At 52.5% G+C, this 12326-nt stretch overlaps 3 protein-coding genes across 5 annotated transcripts in view; 2 read left to right on the top strand and 1 right to left on the bottom strand.

Annotated features, from left to right (window-relative positions):
• The first annotated feature begins 430 nt into the window (after positions 1 to 430).
• On the top strand, positions 431 to 6327 carry MYLPF (myosin light chain, phosphorylatable, fast skeletal muscle). 3 transcript variants are annotated; one of them, XM_012731795.1, is made up of 8 exons: positions 431 to 452; positions 3644 to 3681; positions 4272 to 4367; positions 4615 to 4690; positions 5444 to 5548; positions 5640 to 5718; positions 6014 to 6062; positions 6142 to 6327. In XM_012731795.1, the coding sequence occupies exons 2-8, from the start codon at positions 3679 to 3681 to the stop codon at positions 6244 to 6246; spliced, it is 513 nt and encodes a 170-aa protein (XP_012587249.1). In that variant the 5' UTR covers positions 431 to 452; positions 3644 to 3678; the 3' UTR covers positions 6247 to 6327. The 3 variants fall into 3 exon arrangements, with proteins under 3 accessions (XP_012587249.1, XP_012587250.1, XP_004692043.1); XM_012731796.1 differs by lacking the exon at positions 431 to 452 and adding an exon at positions 556 to 578; XM_004691986.2 differs by lacking the exon at positions 431 to 452 and adding an exon at positions 2274 to 2384.
• Positions 6328 to 6448: 121 nt separating this feature from the next.
• On the bottom strand, positions 6449 to 9874 carry SEPT1 (septin 1). Its single transcript, XM_004691982.2, has 12 exons — positions 9852 to 9874; positions 9590 to 9680; positions 9411 to 9497; positions 9090 to 9213; positions 8671 to 8805; positions 8469 to 8586; positions 7799 to 7900; positions 7590 to 7689; positions 7187 to 7352; positions 6888 to 6978; positions 6698 to 6797; positions 6449 to 6585 (listed from the first exon to the last, which is right to left on the bottom strand). The coding sequence occupies exons 1-11, from the start codon at positions 9852 to 9854 to the stop codon at positions 6711 to 6713; spliced, it is 1104 nt and encodes a 367-aa protein (XP_004692039.1). The 5' UTR covers positions 9855 to 9874; the 3' UTR covers positions 6449 to 6585; positions 6698 to 6710.
• The window catches only part of ZNF48 (zinc finger protein 48), a 15659-nt gene continuing 9957 nt past the window's right edge, over positions 6625 to 12326 (top strand). Inside the window, exon 1 of the mRNA XM_012731889.1 lies at positions 6625 to 6686. The gene's annotated coding sequence lies outside the window, so the exon portion shown is untranslated. The remainder of the gene's footprint in view (positions 6687 to 12326) is intronic.

Below are 12326 nucleotides of genomic sequence, written 5' to 3'. Positions count from 1 at the left end.
GTACCCGGGTGCCAGGCGCCGGGGTCTCACTTGCGCCCTCTCACCCCTCGCGCGCTCTCGCCGCCGCCGCCCCCTCCCTCTTGGAACGAGAGGCCGGCCTCGCGCCTGCGCAGACGCCCCGGAGCCGGCCGAGCGGCCAGCCTTTCGGAGCTTCACGCCTGCGCGCGAAGCATCCCATCGCGCTCCTTTTTCCTCCCGCCTAGTCAGAGGGCTGGGACGAATAACAGCTGAAGGGAAACTGGTGGTCTGCCAATCGTTGCAAGGGTGGGTGGGGCTGGAGGGGGCTGGAGGGGGGTCATCTGGAAAGAGGAAGTGGAGAAGGCGTCGGGCTGTGTGGCCAATAGGAAGACGGGAAGCTGAAGCTTCTGGCCAGTGAAGGTGGCCGACGGGTGAATGGCCGCGGGAGGAGGCGGGTGCGTTGAGAGACGGGCCCGACCCGGCGAAAAGCAACGGTACTACCCGAGCGAATGAGAAGAGGGGTAGGCGGAGGTCGCATTCGCAATGCTGTGTATTTGCACGGTGACAGACAGCGCCCGCAGTCAGTAGGAATCGCGGGGTTCTTTAGGTCTCCCAAGAAGGTCAGAAAAGTATCTCAGCGCGGGGAGGGCGGGCCAAATTGGCGATTAATTTACGTCTTCCGCCAATGAGCGCATTAGCTCACTTTAGCAACAGAGGAAGAAAACAGACGCTTGTCATAGCCAATGGCAGCACCCGAAGGGCAGGGGCGCTGCCAACAGGCGGTGCCACTCCAGGGATATCGGTGACAACCGGAGACGAGCGCGGCAGAGGGGGTGACAGTTGGGGACAGCGCAGAGAGGGGGTGGGTGCTGGAAGCATTAGAGTACCCCTAAGCCAATAAGAGTGTTGTTCTGCCCTGCCCGAGTCTTTTTCTGGGCCCCCATTCTCCATCCAGCTCCGGAGCCCCCGACGCCCCCCCTCCCCACGCGTGATCTATGAGACCACCGAGCTCCACTCAGACCCAGTGTCCTGTCCAGTGCTCTCAACTTCCAACACTCTGAGTTGAAACGACTATTACCGGAGCCCACAAACCTTCTAAGCGATCCATAATTTCCTATGGAGTTTCAAATCCCTAGTCCCTCTCCTCAGCCCCCCTCCCCGATCTGTCTGCACTCCTCCCCAGAATCCAGGTTCCAATTCCTCAGACCTCACTCTCTGAGTCCCCTCCCCATTCTAATGGGAATCGGAGACTCCAAAACCATAAATTCCCAATGCCATGCATCCCCCTGTCTATGTTCTTATTCGTTTAGGGATCTAGGACCCCTGTCCCATCAACTCCTCTCTTCTCCTTGCCATTCCTCACTGTGCTCATTTTCTTATAAAGAAAAAGACACCCCGCTCCCAGTCCACCCTTAGACACAAACAAAATTATGACCTTACAGCCCCTCTACTCTCTGAGCCCCAGGGATAAAGCATCCTACTTTCCACACAGAATCCACCATCCTGAATTTTCAGTCAGGCCTAGCTTCCACCTTCCAAGCTCTTCCTCAGTTTCCCAGTTTTCTGAGGCTCCTCGCTCCCAGTTCAGAACCAGCTGTTGTGAATTCCAACTCAGTGTCTGAGATATACCACTCCCGAGCTGCTGCTTCTCAACACCCCACTTTCCATTTGAACCAAGCTTCCCCTGTTCCCCTTTCTGAAGCCCTCCTCCTTCCCAGAATCCAGTAATAAGTGAGCTCCCTGGACCTGGACCCCCATGGTAACCATATAAGGGTGAGGCAGCTGTCAAGTGAGGCAGGGAGGGGCCAGTGCTGGCCGCCCAGGGCAGCTGCTAAGTTTAGGGTGGCTCCTTCTCTCTTCTTAGAGACAACAGGTGGCTGTGCCCCAGTGCCCAAAAAAGAAAATGTCTTTAAATGATTGGCATGATGCTGGAGAAGGGGGAAGGGAAGAGACACCTTCCTCAGAACATCAAGTCCCAGAGGGAGCAGGAGGGTGTTTTTGTGAACCTTGGGTCTCCTGGGGCTTCCTCAGTCAGTTTCCCCAGACCTTGACCGTATGCAGGGGACTGGAGTACTGAGATCCAGGGGGATGGAAGGGGGTCTCTCAAAGTCACACAGTCAGCTAAGCTGGTTCTTGCCCAGAATGGAGAAAAAAAGACACTTAGTATTCGAGTTACACAGGAGACAAACTAGCTTCCCTCTTTGTGTCTTTGATTCCCCTCCTCTGAGCTCCAGCTTTCATACCAGTATCCGAAGAAAGGAGTATAGACTCACACTAGACCGTGTTTCTAACTCTTCCAAGGTTCCCAAGGTCTCAGTCCTCAGCCCGGCACGGAAGGCCCTCTCGAGCCTAGGCTCCAGTCCCTAGCACCCTCTGCTAATCATCATTCTGCCAACCTGTATACATCTGATCGTTCACTTCTCCAGGTATTTGCCCATCCATGCACTCTGCTTAGCATACTGCCCCTCTCCGTTCACCTGACTCACTTTTACTGGCCTCATAAAGTGATTCCCATACGCCTACACAGGGCTGCCACGCCCTCTGTTTCTGCACCCTTGATCAGCTGCTATGTCATTTTCTGCATTTATCCTGTCTCCACGACTAGACTATAAGTTCCATCAAGGCAGGGTCTAAGTATTAATTACAGTGATTATACATCACTAAGCCCTTTCCAAATAGTGTCACCTCCACAAGTTCTGTGAGATGGGAATTACATCCCTATTTTATAGAGGGGGAAACCAAAGCACAGAGCTCAAGGTCACAGCACACTTTCTGCTCCAGGCTGTCTAGTCTCCCCATCACTACTGAATCCACACTCTGCATCTTTTTTTTTTTTTTTTAAGATTTATTTCTTCATATAGAAATGGGGTAGAGGCCAGAGGTGCAAGGGTGGTGAGAGGATTCACTAGACAAAGTGGGGAGCAGAACAGGCAAACTGACAAAGTACACTGCTGAGGGGTGCAGCGGGCAAGACAGGAGAGGTCTACTGCGCCATGGGGGTCACCTTCCTGGCTGGGATCGAACTCATGCTGAAGTGGCTGTGGCTGGCTTCACAGTGTTGCACTTTAACCAGTTCTGCCACCAGGGAGAGCCCCACGGCTCTGCATCTTTCCTGACAAAATCCTCCCTACTGAAGAGAGATAGAGATGAACTGCCTGGCCATTCAGCTTCCACAGAAGACACTTTCCTACCTTTAAATGCTGCCATTAATGCTAACTATACAAACACTAAATGTGAACACCACAGTAGAAGGGGAGGGGCTGTGTCAAAGTGCATGAAGCACAGCCCAGAGCCTAACCCACGGTAGAAGCTCTATAAATTTATTGGGTTTAAATCTCGGCCCATCCTACTCCAGGGTGCAAAGGCTTGGTTCACCCCTCCCCCCCATTATGCCTCAGCTAGGTTCTCTCTGAATTCTGGCACATTCCAGCCCCCTTTTGGGAGAAAGATACTTACTGCTCAGGACCTAGTGAGACAAGCATCCCAAGACCCACTCCCTCCTCCCTCCCCCAGGGCTCCAGCTGCTGTGGGCCCTCAAAGAAAGGAGGCCCTGAGCCGGTCTATTTTGGTATCTGGGGTGGGCACCAGCAAGGCTAAGGTTACCCTGGTATGTTAAGGGCTCCCTGGGGCAGGGCTATATAACCCCAGAGGGACAGCCCCAGGCTGACTGTCTGCTCCTTTCCAGTCAGAGCTGCTGCTTGCCCCCAGGAGACTGAAGACATGGTGAGTGAGGATCCAGATCCCCCAGGCCCCTCAAACCTTGAGGCAGACTCACCCTTTGAAAGTAGTTGGTTCCAAAAGAAAGAAAGCTAAATCCTACCTTTCCTGGTATTGCTAGGGGGAAGCATAAAGGATGATGGTTTAAAAGACCCAGCCAAGGATAATCTGCCCAGACACTCCATTGCCAGGGCCCAGTTCCTCTAAAACCATGCTTCTTATCTCCCTGCGCTCCATTTCCCTAAAGCCCTTTGAAACCAGCCAGGCAAGGGTTCCCACCCCGTTTTATAACTGAGAAGAGAGTTCGTCTGGATGAATGAGTCTGGGTGAATGAGTCAGTCGGAGTCTCACAGTAAGTCTGAGGCAAGCTCAGGCATTTGTTGGGAAGGATGGAGGATGGGGATTCCAGGGCTACAGACAGGAATTTGGGAATGTAAATGAAGCAACTTCCCTCCAAGAGGTTGTTGAGAGGAGAGGGGAAGAGTCAGAAGAATTGCTTTAGAAGGGACTCAAAGAACCCTGAATCCAATCCATTGACTCCAAAGAGGGGTAAGGGATTGGCCCATGGACCCCTTTGCTCAACCCCCACCCCCTAGGCACCCAAGAAGGCCAAGAGAAGGGCAGCAGCAGAGGGTGGAAGCTCCAATGTCTTCTCCATGTTCGATCAGACTCAGATCCAGGAGTTCAAGGAGGTGAGGAGAGAGGGGAGACTGAAGACTGACCAAAGGCACCCCTTCTGCCCCCCCCATCCTGGAACACACATACACCTGTTGCCTGGGGATGGGGGAAGGGAAGGGTTTAAGATTCCTTGTTCCCCTCCCTGCCTGGGGTGTAAAAGGACAGCAGCTGGCTGAATGCCAGAACCTGATCTGCCTGGGACCCGGATGCTGAAGCCTGGCCCTGGGAGAACTCACTCCTCCTTGCCCCTGCCCTGCACAGGCCTTCACTGTGATCGACCAGAACCGTGATGGCATTATCGATAAGGAAGATCTTCGGGACACCTTTGCAGCCATGGGTGAGCCCCCCACTACACCTGTGAAGTTAAGACTGCAGAGTCCTGGGAATTCTGTAGCCTTAGGTTCAGACCTGCTGGCTGCAGCCTGGACTGCATTCTACCTGGATGAAAAATGGGTGGCTGACCTCCCTGGTAGTGCAAGGGGTTAAAAGTGCAGCACTGTGAAGCTATCCGCAGCCACTACAGCAGGAGTTCCATCCTTGGTGCAGCAGTCCTCTTTCACCCACTGCTCCCCTCAGCAGTGCATTTCAGTAGATCTGCCTGTTTTGCTCCCCACCCTGTCTCTGGTGAATCCTCTCTCACACACACCCCACCTCTGGCCTGTACCCCAGTTCTTGTATGCATAAATAAATGAATCTTTTTTTAAAAAAATTTATTTATTTGTGCATACAGAACTGGGGTACAGGCCAGAGGCTCAGGGGCGGTGAGAGGCTTCACCAGAGACAGAGTGGGGAGCAGAACAGGCAGATCGCAGATCGACGAAGTACACTGCTGAGGGGAGCAGCGGGCGGGTCAGGAGAGGTCTGCCGCGCCATGTGGTCACCTCTGGGGCAGGCGGGAATCGAACTCATGCGGAAGTGGCTTTCGCTTCTTAGTGCAGTGCTTTAACCCGCTGCACCACCAGGGAGGGCCTAAATAAATCTTTTTAAAGAAGAAAGAAAAATGGGTGGGATGATATAAACTTATGGTACACATCAGCTCCTGGCCACAGAATCCCACCCCTGACTGTCCTAACCCCCCACTCTGCTCCAGGCCGCCTCAATGTGAAAAATGAGGAGCTGGATGCCATGATGAAGGAAGCCAGTGGTCCCATCAACTTCACTGTCTTCCTGACCATGTTTGGGGAGAAGCTCAAAGGTGAATTAAGTGTCCCTAGGACAAGCCCCTAGTTGCCCCTCCCAAGAAAATTCAGGGGGCTCTTCAGCATCATGTGCTATCTGACCCCCAGGTGCAGACCCTGAGGATGTGATCACTGGAGCCTTCAAGATCCTGGACCCTGAAGGGAAGGGAACCATCAAGAAGCAGTTGTAAGTAGTAGCTCTCATGAAAAAAAGCATCCTTAACTTCTTACCAAGGGTTGGGCACTGTCAGGGATAATGGAGAAATGAGAATGTGGAAATGGGAGATAGCATTAAATTTTCGTAACAAATATGGGCAAAGAGCAAGATCGGAGAGGTCAGTGTGTCGGGGAGTCCATCAGAGGTCCAGGGTGACCCTGGATTTTCAAGGCGAGACTGGGAATAGCAAGAAGGATGAAGTGGGAGGCGGGAGACAAGAATCGTGAAGCCCAATAGCAACTCCCAGCATTTCGCATTTCTGCAGCCTGGAGGAACTGCTCACCACTCAGTGTGACCGCTTCTCCCAGGAAGAGGTGAGCGGGGGAGGGGCCGGGTAGCCGCTGGGTGGGGGAGGGGAGCGCCGGCCGGACGTGCCTGAGCGTTTTCCTGCAGATCAAGAACATGTGGGCTGCCTTCCCCCCCGACGTGGGCGGCAACGTAGACTACAAGAACATCTGCTACGTCATCACGCACGGCGACGCCAAGGACCAGGAGTAGGGTCCTCGGCTGGCCCACGTGTCTCTGCCAGTCCGACCCACACCCCGACTCCTAATAAAGTTCTACTGGTATCCTGTTTCTTATCCGCGGCGCCTGCGGTGTGTGTGCACGGAAGGGTCTGAGATGCGCGGCGGGGCGCGCGCGCCGGGCTCCCCGCCCCACTCACTCCCGCGCGGAAAGACTGGCGTGGCCTTAGGGAAACTTTATTGAAGGTACAGCTCGGCTGAAGAGGGGCCCTGCAGGGGTGTGCCGGAGGCCGGACTGCAGACGCGCTCTCGCAGCGGATGGGGCGGGGCAGGGCTGCGGAGCCCGGATGTGCGGGGACCGTTGGCGGAGAGCCTGGGGCAGAGGCGGGTCTTACGGGCTGAGCCCGGGGATCGGGCGCGGGGCCGCCGGGGGCGCGGGGATTGGACGACGGACGGGCTGAAGGCGGAGCCGAGGTAAGGCGTACCCGCGCGGAGGCCTCAGAGAGCGTCCGACTGCTCGCCCTGAGTCTGGCTCTGTTGCATCTGGGCCTGCATCTTCTCCAGCATCTCTTGCATGCGGCGCAGCTGTGCGGGACAAGAGAGAGGGGGTCGGGAGAGGCCAGCGAGGGGCTTGGAAAAGGACTGGGGGGGAGAGGTATTGAGATGCCTGCTCACCTCTTCATCTTTCTCTCGGATCAGCTTTTCCGTCTCGGCCAAGGGCAGCATGGGCAGTGGGAGTTCTGTGGCACTCTGGCGGGAAAGCTTACTGGGGGTGGGGAAAGGGGGCGACAATCAAGGTTGGGGGACCCTTGGTTGAGGGTCGAGGCTACAAGGCAGGACCTGGGGCTAGGGTGGGGTCTAGGAGGCAGGTGAGCCTAGGACTCCAGCAGTTGACTAAGCCAAGTGTGTGGGGAAAGGTCTGGAAGGTGAGATCAGAGTCTGTGAGCTACCTAGGGGTTGGCTCCTGCTCTCACCTACGACTGGCTCGATCACGCGCCCCAGGCCGGGCCAGGCTCTGTAGGCAGCGGGCCCTGTAGCCCTCGTAGAGCTGATCATGCGTCACCTCCTTCAGGTCCTGCAGGTGTGTCTGCACCAGCATGCGTCGTAGGTTCAGGAAATCGCAATGATGTGGGTTCTCCACTGGGGGGCGGAACCGCGAACCTCAGAGAGCTCTGGGTCCCGCCTTGCCCGCTGGGTCCCGTCCGCCCAGAGTCCTGCGGCCTTCTAGGGGAGGGCGAACTGTCTGCATCCCAAGGACCCCTCTTTGGGTTCCTAACACCCCCGACTCCAGAGATCACCCTCACCACGTGTTGGGTGCATTTGACCTGATGTCAGCCCCGGCTGCTTGCTGGCTTCAGAGCTCATGATCGGCCTTACCTTCCACTGTACCCCAGGAGTAGGAGCGTCCTCTCACTGGTGGGTTCGCACCTGCCCTCACGACATCACACGAACCGACGACTGCAAAAGGGATGCTTTCCTAGAGGGCAGGAGTAAGGGAACTCTGTTATGTGGACAGAAACCTTTGTCAGTCTTCACCTGCACATCTGCCTCCCCTCCCTCTCTGCCCTCCTCCTTTGCCTCTGAACCTTCATTTCTGCATCCTGCCTCTTGAAATCTTCATCTTCATCAGAGTCACAGTCAGGAAACTGGTAGATGTTGATCTCTTCTTCCTTCAACTGGTCCCGGATCTCAAAGCAGAAAGATACAGAGACAGTAAGAAACAGGGTGTGAGCCACAGGCCAAGGGGATGCATTCACAAGCCAGAGGCAATGGGGTGCAGATACAGAAACCAGATGACCAAAGACAGGAAAAACAGGGGTGTTAAAATGACATTCTGATGACCAAAAACAAAAGCACAGAGAGAGATGGTGAAAAGCTAAGACAAAAACCCTAATAAGGAAGACAGACCTGGAAAGATTCTCAATACTAGAGACTTAGCAGAAATGGTGGGAGAGGGTTTTGAAGACACTGGCGGTGTGTCCTTAGTATCTGGGGCCAGACAGACATCAAGGGTTATCAAATCTATGCCACTGCCTTCAGATGGGCCTTAGCCAAGCATCCATCCAGGGATTTTAGCTGAGCTTCCAGTGATGTGGTTCCTTCAGGGGGCTTACTACCCACCTTCCTGAAGGACTCCCGTAGTCTTGTCTGACATGGGCTCCCAACAGGCTACCCAAGGTCTAAGAGGTGGAAACTGGGTTCAGGGTTGATCATGACTTTTAGCTTTTACGCAGGGTTGAAGATCAGCCTACATACCTTCTGCTTGAGGATCTGGGTTTCCTTAGGCATCAGGGCATCTGCTTTGCCAATGACAGGGATGATGTTGACCTTCTCATGCACTGCCCGAAGGAAGGCTATATCTAGGGGCCGGAGCCTGCACCGGGGGGTTGAGCAGGCTCAGCCTCAGGGTCTAGAGATACCCCCAGCCCTCTCCAAACCCCCAGGGTGCCCCTCAGACCCCCGGCCAAAGGGTGAGATGAAGTAGAGGCAGCAGTGGACACGGGAATCCTGAATGTTCTTGCGGTTCAGGCCACTCTCATCCCTAAGATACTGCTCGAATTGTTCCTCAATGAAGCGCACCACTGGCAGCCAGCTGGAGTATGGGAAGAGAATGTGTGGTCAGAGGTCAGGGCCATGGGGCAGGGATGAAGACAAGGTTCATCAGGACGTGGGGTAAGGGAAGTATTCGTTTAACATCAGATGAAACTGGCAGGGATGATGATGAGATGTTGGGGCCAGATGACAACCAAAAACAGGTCCCACCTTCTGGGTCAGGGTGGTGGGGACCAGGACAGAACAACCCTGTAACAGACCCCCAGCCCTTCTCCACAAAGTAGTCACACTGGGAAACTTACCCCACCACCTCCCCCTCCTCACCAGTCCGAGCAGTCCACTGAGTCCCCAAAGCCAGGAGTGTCCACTACGGTCAACTTCACCTTGATACCCCCCTCCTCAATCTCCACACCCCGGCGCTCAATGCTCAGGGTTTGTGTTAAGCGAGCTATGGGGAGAGGAGGGTGCAGGATGTGAGACAACATCATCCCCGTCATTGGCAGAGTTGCCCCCACCCATTTTCCAGGGCACAGAGAAAAACAGCGAGCTGCCTGAGTCCCTGGCCCATGCGACATCCAGATTGAAAAACAGTGCAGCAAGGGGTTGGGAGGTGGCAGAGTGCCTGGGAGGATTGGAGAATCTTACCACTGGCCTCTGGCAGTTGTCGATCCTCATAGAGGTTGGTGAGAAACAAGCTGTTGATGAGGGTGGATTTCCCCAGCCCTGACTCCCCTGTGGACAAGACAGGCCCAACTCTTCAGGTGATGGGGCAGCCAGGGTCACTTGAGGAGTTCCCTCCAGCCCTCTCTCCCAAACCCCCAGACCTGCCACCATGAGTGTGAAGTCAAAACCCTTCTTGACAGACTTGCGATGCAGCTGGTTGGGGAGGGCAGCGAAACCCACATACTCCTTGTCCTGTTGATGGGGTAGATAATATGAGGCTGCTGGGAGCAGCAGGCTGCCCCCCCCGCCCCCCCCAGAACCTGAGCTTAGGAGCCCGAAGGAGTCAGTCTGCGGTGGGCCTGGCTAACCCTGGGATTTGAGGGCTGGGAGCAGAGATGCCTGGATTCTGGCATAGGGACTCACCATGGTCCTGCTAGCCGTCTCTGCACCTGCAGTCGCTCTGCACTTCCTCTGGTGGGACAGGAAGTCAGTGTGGCAAACAAGGGGGCGGGCAATGAAGGAAGCTGAGATGTGCAAATGTGCTCAGAGGGGGAGAGTGAAGAAAGAGAATATCTGTGGTCCCCATCTCCTGGATCCCTTGTTAATCGTCCCTCTAGGAAGTTTCAGCCCTCTGTTCTCTGCATACTCTTATTCCAAACTCCACTGTAGCCCCCTCACCCGGTTGGGAGGTAGGGAAAAAGGGACTGAGTGGATCAAAAGGGATTGGAGGTGGGAGGGAGGCCTTGCCATAAAATGGATTCTTAAAAGGTTTCAGGCCTTTTGCCACCACTGCTAGAGGACCCTGCCCTTGAGTCCTGCTCCCAATCAAGCCTTCTCCTGATTGAAGTCCTTTGGGGCTTCTCAGAACCAAATCTCAGATCAGACGCGACAGCCAAAGTCTTTCAAACCTTCGCCCCATCTCCTTCTCGCCAGTGGGGATGCCCATGTCTTGGCTTTCATGCTGTTTTTCCTTCTGCACCTGGTAAACTCCTTATTTCCCAAGGGTTTGACTCAGAGGGCTCTTCTCTTCTGTGAAATCTTCTCCAACCACCCCAGGCAGAGACATTTTCTCTTTAGACACCCCAACACATTTGCAGGCCCCAGCAGGGTCCCTATGTGGTTATCTGGTTGTTTCTTCTACCCCTGACTGAGCTCTCTGAGGATAGGGACCATGTCTTCCAATTTCTATAACTTTGGTGTTTTGCACAAGGGCCTGCACAAAGAAGGAACCAATAAATAATATACTAGATGAATGAATGAATAATATATGAAAGAATGAATAGATGAAGTAATTAAGAAAGGCTGGAAAACTACAGAATGTCTGAAAGGTATCTTGCTCAGGACTTCCCAAACTCCAGTTCATCATTCACTGTGCAGCTTTGGACAAATCATTTCAGCTCTCTCAACTCCAGTTTCCTTGTGATAAAATGAAATATACACATTTTCACTTTGTTTTTAGGACTCAAAGTAATCTTGGATGATAGGGGCTTTAGCATCAATCAGTAAACTATACAAACCTTTTCTTTAATAATTATGAGCTGAGTGGCCTTGGCAAAGTTAATTAACCTGAGCCTTTAAAGCTCTGCCTGATCTGGATTCTGCCTGCTCTTCCAACATCATTTTCTTTCTCCACTTCTTTAGGTTCCATTTATTATTTCTCCTGTAGCCCTTTTTAAACTCCTGCTACCACCTCTCACTTATGAACAGAATTGTGTCCTCCCAGAATCCATGTGAATCCATGTGTTGTAATGCTAAACCACACCCAATGTAACTATATTTGGAGATAAGGCTTTCTAAAGGTGGGGGGAGGGATTACAGTTAAATAAGGTTATAAGCTCAGGGCCCTGATCCAAGATGGGTGTCCTCATAGAAGATACCAGTGAGCTCTACATACACATTAAGGAAGGGCCACCTGAGGACACCGTGATAAGGTGGCTGTCTATAGCCCAGAAATCAACCCTACTGGCACCTTGATCTTGGACACCCAGTCTTTAGGATGAAGAGAAAATAAATGTTTAAGTCTTCTTGTCTCTGGTATTCTGACAGCAGTCTCACCTGTCGGTACAGCCCAGAGCCTACTTCTCTCCCTCACCATCCTGAGGCAACTACTGTAATTTGCTTAATGTGTCATTTTTTGGTTTGTATACATCCTGAAAAGTATGTGACAGGCAGTACATGTTTACACAAGTGATATTTTTACATATAAATATATATGAATATGTATTTCTGGTTAATTTTTAACTTTGCATTTAGCTCTATTTTTAAGATCCATCCATATTGTATAGCTGATACTTATTTTGACCTCATTTCTAGTATTCTTCCCTTCCCATAACCTTGGAGGAGTTGGCTCTTTGGGTCTTTTCTAATTTACCAAATGGAATTAGAAGCTCTGCTACACTAAACTCCGCGAAGGTTGTGTAAAGTTCATGATTATAGAGACATACAGTGATTAAGAGCTGGTGAGCTTATTTTAGCCTCTTGGTGGTGACTAATTCTACCTTTTAGGGTCATGATGAAAATTATTTATTTAAATTTTACAACCGTTTGTTTTTACATCATTTTGTAAGTTTTTTTTTCCATCTCAATTGTAATTCCCGCAGGTTTCCCATCACCAAGTCACTGGTGTGCCATCACCATAATCCCGTGCACTTCCCTCCCCACTCCCCATTTTTGATCCCATTCCCTCTCCACCCCCGCAAAATGTCTCTGGTATATGGTTGTTCATTATTTTTGTTATTTTCCCTGGTCCATTATACTCCTGCTATGAGAGAAACCATTTGGTATTTTTTTTCTTTCTGGCTTATCTCACTAAGCATAATCTTTTCCAGCTCCATCCAAGTTGCTGCAAAAGACATGTGTTTCTCTTTTTTGGTTGCTGAGTAATATTCCATTGTATAT

The sequence above is a fragment of the Condylura cristata genome, unplaced genomic scaffold (assembly GCF_000260355.1).
Source record: "Condylura cristata isolate star-nosed mole 26May11 unplaced genomic scaffold, ConCri1.0 scaffold00032, whole genome shotgun sequence".
Classification (NCBI taxonomy): Eukaryota; Metazoa; Chordata; class Mammalia; order Eulipotyphla; family Talpidae; genus Condylura; species Condylura cristata.
Note: the sequence above shows the minus strand (reverse complement) of the source record. Positions and strands in the feature narration are given on the sequence as shown.

Bases quoted from the DNA above. Each gene is read 5' to 3' on its own strand.
- MYLPF (XM_012731795.1), top strand. The intron at 5,549-5,639 runs GTGAATTAAGTG...TCTGACCCCCAG, and splicing joins GTTTGGGGAGAAGCTCAAAG to GTGCAGACCCTGAGGATGTG. The intron at 5,719-6,013 runs GTAAGTAGTAGC...GCATTTCTGCAG, and splicing joins GGAACCATCAAGAAGCAGTT to CCTGGAGGAACTGCTCACCA.
- SEPT1 (XM_004691982.2), bottom strand. The intron at 9,498-9,589 runs GTCTGGGGGTTT...TCTTGTCCACAG, and splicing joins CTTCACACTCATGGTGGCAG to GGGAGTCAGGGCTGGGGAAA. The intron at 9,214-9,410 runs GTAAGATTCTCC...CTCTCCCCATAG, and splicing joins ACAACTGCCAGAGGCCAGTG to CTCGCTTAACACAAACCCTG.